Source organism: Cherax quadricarinatus, chromosome 7 (genome assembly GCF_038502225.1).
Source record: "Cherax quadricarinatus isolate ZL_2023a chromosome 7, ASM3850222v1, whole genome shotgun sequence".
In the NCBI taxonomy this organism is placed as follows: Eukaryota; Metazoa; Arthropoda; class Malacostraca; order Decapoda; family Parastacidae; genus Cherax; species Cherax quadricarinatus.
Genome location: NC_091298.1, coordinates 64,695,059 through 64,705,058, shown reverse-complemented (window position 1 = coordinate 64,705,058; position 10,000 = coordinate 64,695,059). Strand labels below are relative to the sequence as shown.

At 48.5% G+C, this 10,000-nt stretch overlaps 1 protein-coding gene across 3 annotated transcripts in view; it reads right to left on the bottom strand.

Moving 5' to 3' along the window:
* The window catches only part of LOC128686947 (uncharacterized), a 68,704-nt gene that overhangs the window by 56,872 nt on the left and 1,832 nt on the right, over positions 1 to 10,000 (bottom strand). Inside the window, exon 2 of one of the 3 annotated variants that reach the window (XM_070082637.1) lies at positions 8,745 to 9,462. The exons of the other annotated variants lie outside the window; for them this stretch is intronic. Coding sequence (XP_069938738.1) covers positions 8,745 to 8,775 — 31 coding nt within the window. The 5' untranslated portion in view covers positions 8,776 to 9,462. The remainder of the gene's footprint in view (positions 1 to 8,744; positions 9,463 to 10,000) is intronic. 3 annotated transcript variants of the gene reach the window in all.

Below are 10,000 nucleotides of genomic sequence, written 5' to 3'. Positions count from 1 at the left end.
TGGTTGACTACACAATGTAATCATGTGACTCCTGCGTTGTTACGTAGGTGATGCTGTGTCTGGTTGACTACACAATGTAATCATGTGACTCCTGTGTTGTTACGTAGGTGATGCTGTGTCTGGTTGACTACACAATGTAATCATGTGACTCCTGTGTTGTTACGTAGGTGATGCTGTGTCTGGTTGACTACACAATGTAATCATGTGACTCCTGCGTTGTTACGTAGGTGATGCTGTGTCTGGTTGACTACACAATGTAATCATGTGACTCCTGTGTTGTTACGTAGGTGATGCTGTGTCTGGTTGACTACACAATGTAATCATGTGACTCCTGCGTTGTTACGTAGGTGATGCTGTGTCTGGTTGACTACACAATGTGATCATGTGACTCCTGTGTTGTTACGTAGGTGATGCTGTGTCTGGTGGACTAGACATTGTGATCATGTGACTCCTGCGTTGTTACGTAGGTGATGCTGTGTCCTCCACAGGGACTCCACGTTAAGGTACGTCTGTGTCCTCCACAGGAACTCCACGTTAAGGTACGTCTGTGTCCTCCACACGTACTCCACGTTAAGGTACGTCTGTGTCCTCCACAGGGACTCCACGTTAAGGTACGTCTGTGTCCTCCACAGGGACTCCACTTTAAGGTACGTCTGTGTCCTCCACAGGAACTCCACGTTAAGGTACGTCTGTGTCCTCCACACGTACTCCACGTTAAGGTACGTCTGTGTCCTCCACAGGGACTCCACGTTAAGGTACGTCTGTGTCCTCCACAGGGACTCCACTTTAAGGTACGTCTGTGTCCTCCACAGGAACTCCACGTTAAGGTACGTCTGTGTCCTCCACACGTACTCCACGTTAAGGTACGTCTGTGTCCTCCACAGGGACTCCACGTTAAGGTACGTCTGGGCCCTCCACAGGGACTCCACGTTACGGTACGTCTGTGTCCTCCACAGGGACTCCACGTTAAGGTACGTCTGTGTCCTCCACAGGAGCTCCACGTTAAGGTACGTCTGTGTCCTCCACACGTACTCCACGTTAAGGTACGTCTGTGTCCTCCACAGGGACTCCACGTTAAGGTACGTCTGTGTCCTCCACACGTACTCCAAGTTAAGGTACGTCTGTGTCCTCCACAGGGACTCCACGTTAAGGTACGTCTGTGTCCTCCATAGGAACTCCACGTTAAAGTACGTCTGTGTCCTCCACACGTACTCCACGTTAAGGTACGTCTGTGTCCTCCACAGGGACTCCACGTTAAGGTACGTCTGTGTCCTCCACAGGAACTCCACGTTAAGGTACGTCTGTGTCCTCCATAGGAACTCCACGTTAAGGTACATCTGTGTCCTCCACAGGGACTCCACGTTAAGGTACGTCTGTGTCCTCCACAGGGACTCCACGTTAAGGTACGTCTGTGTCCTCCATAGGAACTCCACGTTAAGGTACGCCTGTGTCCGCCACACGTACTCCACGTTAAGGTACGTCTGTGTCCTCCACAGGGACTCCACGTTAAGGTACGTCTGTGTCCTGCACAGGAACTCCACGTTAAGGTACGTCTGTGTCCTCCACACGTACTCCACATTAAGGTACGTCTGTGTCCTCCACAGGGACTCCACGTTAAGGTACGTCTGTGTCCTCCACAGGGACTCCACGTTAAGGTACGTCTGTGTCCTCCACAGGAACTCCACGTTAAGGTACGTCTGTGTTCTCCAGAGGGACTCCACGTTAAGGTACGTCTGTGTCCTCCACACGTACTCCACGTTAAGGTACGTCTGTGTCCTCCACAGGAACTCCACGTTAAGGTACGTCTGTGTCCTCCACACGTACTCCACGGGTCATTTGATAAATTGAGATGAGACACAGCTCGTCCTCACAGAACATGATCTCAGACGCTGACGATCTCTGGAAGCCGCACTAATCACCGTCACCGACACCACTGAATATAATACTGGAAATTACAAACTTTCCAAAACATTAACATACATGATAGTCAGCCAGACACAGCATCACCTACGTAACAACGCAGGAGTCACATGATCACAATGTCTAGTCCACCAGACACAGCATCACCTACGTAACAACGCAGGAGTCACATGATCACAATGTCTAGTCCACCAGACACAGCATTACCTACGTAACAACACAGGAGTCACATGATCACAATGTCTAGTCCACCAGACACAGCATCACCTACGTAACAACGCAGGAGTCACATGATCACAATGTCTAGTCCACCAGACACAGCATCACCTACGTAACAACGCAGGAGTCACATGATCACAATGTCTAGTCCACCAGACACAGCATTACCTACGTAACAACACAGGAGTCACATGATCACAATGTCTAGTCCACCAGACACAGCATCACCTACGTAACAACGCAGGAGTCACATGATCACAATGTCTAGTCCACCAGACACAGCATCACCTACGTAACAACGCAGGAGTCACATGATCACAATGTCTAGTCCACCAGACACAGCATCACCTACGTAACAACACAGGAGTCACATGATCACAATGTCTAGTCAACCAGACACAGCATCACCTACGTAACAACGCAGGAGTCACATGATCACATTGTGTAGTCAACCAGACACAGCATCACCTACGTAACAACGCAGGAGTCACATGATCACATTGTGTAGTCAACCAGACACAGCATCACCTAGGTAACAACGCAGGAGTCACATGATCACATTGTGTAGTCAACCAGACACAGCATCACCTACGTAACAACGCAGGAGTCACATGATCACATTGTGTAGTCAACCAGACACAGCATCACCTACGTAACAACGCAGGAGTCACATGATCACATTGTGTAGTCAACCAGACACAGCATCACCTACGTAACAACACAGGAGTCACATGATCACATAGTGTAGTCAACCAGTCACAGCATCACCTACGTAACAACACAGGAGTCACATGATCACATTGTGTAGTCAACCAGTCACAGCATCACCTACGTAACAACGCAGGAGTCACATGATCACATAGTGTAGTCAACCAGTCACAGCATCACCTACGTAACAACACAGGAGTCACATGATCACATTATCTACCAGTCATCATGCCAACATGTCAGTCTTCAGGTCACAACGGGTCATTCATTCCTCACTCTCCGCCAATATACTGTCTTTTCAACCTTTGTATGTTAGAAGTGATCAAGGTCCCAGGACCTGTACCTTTGTATGTTAGAAGTGATCAAGGTCCCAGGACCCGTACCTTTGTATGTTAGAAGTGATCAAGGTCCCAGGACCTGTACCTTTGTATGTTAGAAGTGATCAGGGTCCCAGGACCCGTACCTTTGTATGTTAGAAGTGATCAAGGTCCCAGGACCTGTACCTTTGTATGTTAGAAGTGATCAGGGTCCCAGGACCCGTACCTTTGTATGTTAGAAGTGACCAGGGTCCCAGGACCTGTACCTTTGTATGTTAGAAGTGATCAAGGTCCCAGGACCTGTACCTTTGTATGTTAGAAGTGACCAGGGTCTCAGGACCTGTACCTTTGTATGTTAGAAGTGATCAAGGTCCCAGGACCTGTACCTTTGTATGTTAGAAGTGATCAGGGTCCCAGGACCTGTACCTTTGTATGTTAGAAGTGATCAAGGTCCCAGGACCTGTACCTTTGTATGTTAGAAGTGATCAAGGTCCCAGGACCTGTATCTTTGTATGTTAGAAGTGATCAAGGTCCCAGGACCTGTACCTTTGTATGTTAGAAGTGATCAAGGTCCCAGGACCTGTACCTTTGTATGTTAGAAGTGATCAAGGTCCCAGGACCTGTACTTTTGTATGTTAGAAGTGATCAAGGTCCCAGGACCTGTACCTTTGTATGTTAGAAGTGATCAAGGTCCCAGGACCTGTACCTTTGTATGTTAGAAGTGATCAAGGTCCCAGGACCTGTACCTTTGTATGTTAGAAGTGATCAAGGTCCCAGGACCTGTACCTTTGTATGTTAGAAGTGATCAAGGTCCCAGGACCTGTACTTTTGTATGTTAGAAGTGATCAAGGTCCCAGGACCTGTACCTTTGTATAGTAGAAGTGACCAGGGTCCCCGGACCTGTACCTTTGTATGTTAGAAGTGACCAGGATCCCAGGACCTGTACCTTTGTATGTTAGAAGTGACCAGGATCCCAGGACCTGTACCTTTGTATGTTAGAAGTGACCAGGATCCCAGGGCCTGTACCTTTGTATGTTAGAAGTGACCAGGGTCCCAGGACCTGTACCTTTGTATGTTAGAAGTGACCAGGGTCCCAGGACCTGTACCTTTGTATGTTAGAAGTGACCAGGGTCCCAGGACCTGTACCTTTGTATGTTAGAAGTGACCAGGGTCCCAGGACCTGTACCTTTGTATGTTAGAAGTGACCAGGGTCCCAGGGCCTGTACCTTTGTATGTTAGAAGTGATCAAGGTCCCAGGACCTGTACCTTTGTATGTTAGAAGTGTCCAGGATCCCAGGACCTGTACCTTTGTATGTTAGAAGTGATCAGGGTCCCAGGACCTGTACCTTTGTATGTCAGAAGTGACCAGGATCCCAGGACCTGTACCTTTGTATGTTAGAAGTGACCAGGGTCCCAGGACCTGTACCTTTGTATGTTAGAAGTGACCAGGGTCCCAGGACCTGTACCTTTGTATGTTAGAAGTGACCAGGGTCCCAGGACCTGTACCTTTGTATGTTAGAAGTGACCAGGATCCCAGGACCTGTACCTTTGTATGTTAGAAGTGACCAGGGTCCCAGGACCTGTACCTTTGTATGTTAGAAGTGACCAGGGTCCCAGGACCTGTACCTTTGTATGTTAGAAGTGACCAGGGTCCCAGGACCTGTACCTTTGTATGTTAGAAGTGACCAGGGTCCCAGGACCTGTACCTTTGTATGTTAGAAGTGACCAGGGTCCCAGGACCTGTACCTTTGTATGTTAGAAGTGACCAGGGTCCCAGGACCTGTACCTTTGTATGTTAGAAGTGACCAGGGTCCCAGGACCTGTACCTTTGTATGTTAGAAGTGACCAGGGTCCCAGGACCTGTACCTTTGTATGTTAGAAGTGACCAGGGTCCCAGGACCTGTACCTTTGTATGTTAGAAGTGACCAGGGTCCCAGGACCTGTACCTTTGTATGTTAGAAGTGACCAGGGTCCCAGGACCTGTACCTTTGTATGTTAGAAGTGACCAGGATCCCAGGACCTGTACCTTTGTATGTTAGAAGTGACCAGGATCCCAGGACCTGTACCTTTGTATGTTAGAAGTGACCAGGATCCCAGGACCTGTACCTTTGTATGTTAGAAGTGACCAGGATCCCAGGACCTGTACCTTTGTATGTTAGAAGTGACCAGGGTCCCAGGACCTGTACCTTTGTATGTTAGAAGTGACCAGGATCCCAGGACCTGTACCTTTGTATGTTAGAAGTGACCAGGGTCCCAGGACCTGTACCTTTGTATGTTAGAAGTGACCAGGATCCCAGGACCTGTACCTTTGTGTGTTAGAAGTGACCAGGATCCCAGGACCTGTACCTTTGTATGTTAGAAGTGACCAGGGTCCCAGGACCTGTACCTTTGTATGTTAGAAGTGACCAGGGTCCCAGGACCTGTACCTTTGTATGTTAGAAGTGACCAGGGTCCCAGGGCCTGTACCTTTGTATGTTAGAAGTGATCAAGGTCCCAGGACCTGTACCTTTGTATGTTAGAAGTGTCCAGGATCCCAGGACCTGTACCTTTGTATGTTAGAAGTGATCAGGGTCCCAGGACCTGTACCTTTGTATGTTAGAAGTGACCAGGATCCCAGGACCTGTACCTTTGTATGTTAGAAGTGACCAGGGTCCCAGGACCTGTACCTTTGTATGTTAGAAGTGACCAGGGTCCCAGGACCTGTACCTTTGTATGTTAGAAGTGACCAGGGTCCCAGGACCTGTACCTTTGTATGTTAGAAGTGACCAGGGTCCCAGGACCTGTACCTTTGTATGTTAGAAGTGACCAGGGTCCCAGGACCTGTACCTTTGTATGTTAGAAGTGACCAGGGTCCCAGGACCTGTACCTTTGTATGTTAGAAGTGACCAGGGTCCCAGGACCTGTACCTTTGTATGTTAGAAGTGACCAGGGTCCCAGGACCTGTACCTTTGTATGTTAGAAGTGACCAGGGTCCCAGGACTTGTACCTTTGTATGTTAGAAGTGACCAGGGTCCCAGGACCTGTACCTTTGTATGTTAGAAGTGACCAGGGTCCCAGGACCTGTACCTTTGTATGTTAGAAGTGACCAGGGTCCCAGGACCTGTACCTTTGTATGTTAGAAGTGACCAGGGTCCCAGGACCTGTACCTTTGTATGTTAGAAGTGACCAGGGTCCCAGGACCTGTACCTTTGTATGTTAGAAGTGACCAGGGTCCCAGGACCTGTACCTTTGTATGTTAGAAGTGACCAGGGTCCCAGGACCTGTACCTTTGTATGTTAGAAGTGACCAGGGTCCTAGGACCTGTACCTTTGTATGTTAGAAGTGACCAGGATCCCAGGACCTGTACCTTTGTATGTTAGAAGTGACCAGGATCCCAGGACCTGTACCTTTGTATGTTAGAAATGACCAGGATCCCAGGACCTGTACCTTTGTATGTTAGAAGTGACCAGGATCCCAGGACCTGTACCTTTGTATGTTAGAAGTGACCAGGGTCCCAGGACCTGTACCTTTGTATGTTAGAAGTGACCAGGATCCCAGGACCTGTACCTTTGTATGTTAGAAGTGACCAGGGTCCCAGGACCTGTACCTTTGTATGTTAGAAGTGACCAGGATCCCAGGACCTGTACCTTTGTATGTTAGAAGTGACCAGGATCCCAGGACCTGTACCTTTGTATGTTAGAAGTGACCAGGGTCCCAGGACCTGTACCTTTGTATGTTAGAAGTGACCAGGGTCCCAGGACCTGTACCTTTGTATGTTAGAAGTGACCAGGGTCCCAGGACCTGTGCCTTTGTATGTTAGAAGTGACCAGGGTCCCAGGACCTGTACCTTTGTATGTTAGAAGTGACCAGGATCCCAGGACCTGTACCTTTGTATGTTAGAAGTGACCAGGATCCCAGGACCTGTACCTTTGTATGTTAGAAGTGACCAGGATCCCAGGACCTGTACCTTTGTATGTTAGAAGTGAACAGGATCCCAGGACCTGTACCTTTGTATGTTAGAAGTGACCAGGGTCCCAGGACCTGTACCTTTGTATGTTAGAAGTGACCAGGATCCCAGGACCTGTACCTTTGTATGTTAGAAGTGACCAGGGTCCCAGAACCTGTACCTTTGTATGTTAGAAGTGACCAGGATCCCAGAACCTGTACCTTTGTATGTTAGAAGTGACCAGGATCCCAGGACCTGTACCTTTGTATGTTAGAAGTGACCAGGGTCCCAGGACCTGTACCTTTGTATGTTAGAAGTGACCAGGGTCCCAGGACCTGTACCTTTGTATGTTAGAAGTGACCAGGGTCCCAGGACTCACACGTTTTCTGTGTCCAGGTGTTTGCTTACCTGTCTTACTAAACCTCTGGTGCAACTATGACTACTACTCCAAGTACTACAACAACAACTACAACAACAACTACAACAACTACTACAACAACAACTACAACAACAACTACAACAACAACTACAACAACAACTACAACAAGAACTACAACAACTTCTACTACAACTACTACAACAACTACTACAACAACTACTACAACAACAACAGCTGCGCAGCAGCTGCAGCAGCAGCTGCAGCAAGCAGCTGCAGCAGCTGCTGCAAGCAGCTGCTGCAGCAGCGCTGCAGCAGCACTGCAGCAGCAGCTGCAGCAGCAGCTGCACAGCAGCTGCAGCAGCAGCTGCAGCAGCTGCTACAAGCAGCTGGCAGCTGCTGCAAGCAGCTGCAGCAGCAGCTGCAAGCAGCTAGCAGCAGCAGCTACAGCAGCAGCTGCAGCAGCAGCTGCAGCAAGCAAGCTGCAAGCAAGGCAGCTGCAGCAGCTGCTGCAAGTTCAGCAGCTGCTGCAAGCAGCTGCAGCAAGCAGCTGCAGCAGCAGCTGCAAGCAAGCAGCTGCAGCAAGCAACTGCAAGCAAGCAAGCAACAGCAAGCTGCAAGCAGCTGCTGCAAGCAGCTACAGCAAGCAAGCAGCTGCAGCAAGCTGCATCAGCAGCTGCAGCAACAGCTGCAGCAAGCAGCTGCAGCAGCAGCTGCAACAGCAGCTACAGCACAGCAGCAACAGCTGCAGCAGCAGCTGCAAGCAACAGCTGCAGCAGCTGCTGCAAGCAGCAGCTGCAGCAGCTAGCAGCAAGCAGCTGCAGCAGCAGCTGCAGCAAGCAGCTGCAGCAACAGCTACAACAACAGCTGCAGCAGCAGCTGCAAGCAAGCAGCAACGCTGCAGGCACTGCTGCAGCAGCAGCTACAGCAAGCAGCTGCAGCAAGCAGCTACAAGCAGCTAGCTGCAAGCAGTAGCAGCAGCAGCTGCAGCAGCTAGCTGCAAGCAGCTGCTGCAGCAGCTGAGCACAAGCAGCTGCAGCAAGCTGCAGGCAACGCTGCAGCAGCAGCTGCAGCAAGCAGCTGCAGCAGCTGCAGCAAGCAGCTGCACGCAGCACAACAAGCGGCTGCAAGCAACAGCTGCAGCAAGCACTGCAGCAGCTGCAGCAGCAGCTGCAGCAAGCAAGGCTGCACGAGCTAGCTGCAGCAGCTGCTGCGGACAGCAGCTGCAGCAACAACTACAACAACAACTACAACAACAACTACAACAACTACTACTCACCGTTCGTGTAGACTCTGTGAGTCTCACTCATGAGTTCTACTGTTCATTCAACAGTTGTTATGAATGAACAGATGTGGACGATTGTGCCGTTATGTGTTGTTCATAGAAAAGAACACCTGCAACAGGTGTCGGGTTGTTGCGGGTGTTGCAAGATCTGTTCCTCAACCTGGAACACTGAAGAACACTGAACAATTCCGTAGAACACTGGAATATTTTTGAAGAACACTGAATAACAAGGACTGTTCAGTCTATTCTTCAACCTGAAGCCCTGGAGAACACTGCTTGAACACTGAATAATGCCGTTGAACACCGGTAATTTTTTAAGAACACTGAAGAACAAGGATTGAACAGTCCCGCAAAGTGTTCTAGTTCATGTTCTCGACGTGTTCTTCAGCTTCTTGTGTTTCACAGGCGTTATACAATTTGTTCTCCACCAGTGTTCTTCACCAGTGTTGTTCACCAGTGTTCTTCACCAGTGTTCTTCACCAGTGTTCTTCACCAGTGTTCTTCACCAGTGTTCTTCACCAGTGTTCTTCACCAGTGTTCTCCACCAGTGTTCTTCACCAGTGTTCTTCACCAGTGTTCTTCACCAGTGTTCTTCACCAGTGTTCTTCACCAGTGTTCTTCACCAGTGTTCTCCACCAGTGTTCTTCACAACTGTTATCTCAGGCGTTCGTGCCTGTTCTCTGTTCTCTTTTTTGTTCTTTATAACTGTTCTCTGCAAAAAGAATTTATTTCATGTAATTTATTCTTTAATAATAATAATAATAATAATAATAATAATAATAATAATAATAATAATAATAATAATAATAATAATAATAATAATAATAATGATAATAATAATAATAATAATAATACGAATAACAAAAGGATTTCGTTCTAATTAATACACCAGGATAACCCAGGATAACCCAGGAAATTTATTAACCCTCCTGGGTTATCCTGGGTTATTAACCCTCCTGGGTTATCCTGGGTTATTAACCCTCCTGGGTTATCCTGGGTTATTAACCCTCCTGGGTTATCCTGGGTTATTAACCCTCCTGGGTTATCCTGGGTTATTAACCCTCCTGGGTTATCCTGGGTTATTAACCCTCCTGGGTTATCCTGGGTTATTAACCCTCCTGGGTTATCCTGGGTTATTAACCCTCCTGGGTTATCCTGGGTTATTAACCCTCCTGGGTTATCCTGGGTTATTAACCCTCCTGGGTTATCCTGGGTTATTAACCCTCCTGGGTTATCCTGGGTTATTGCCG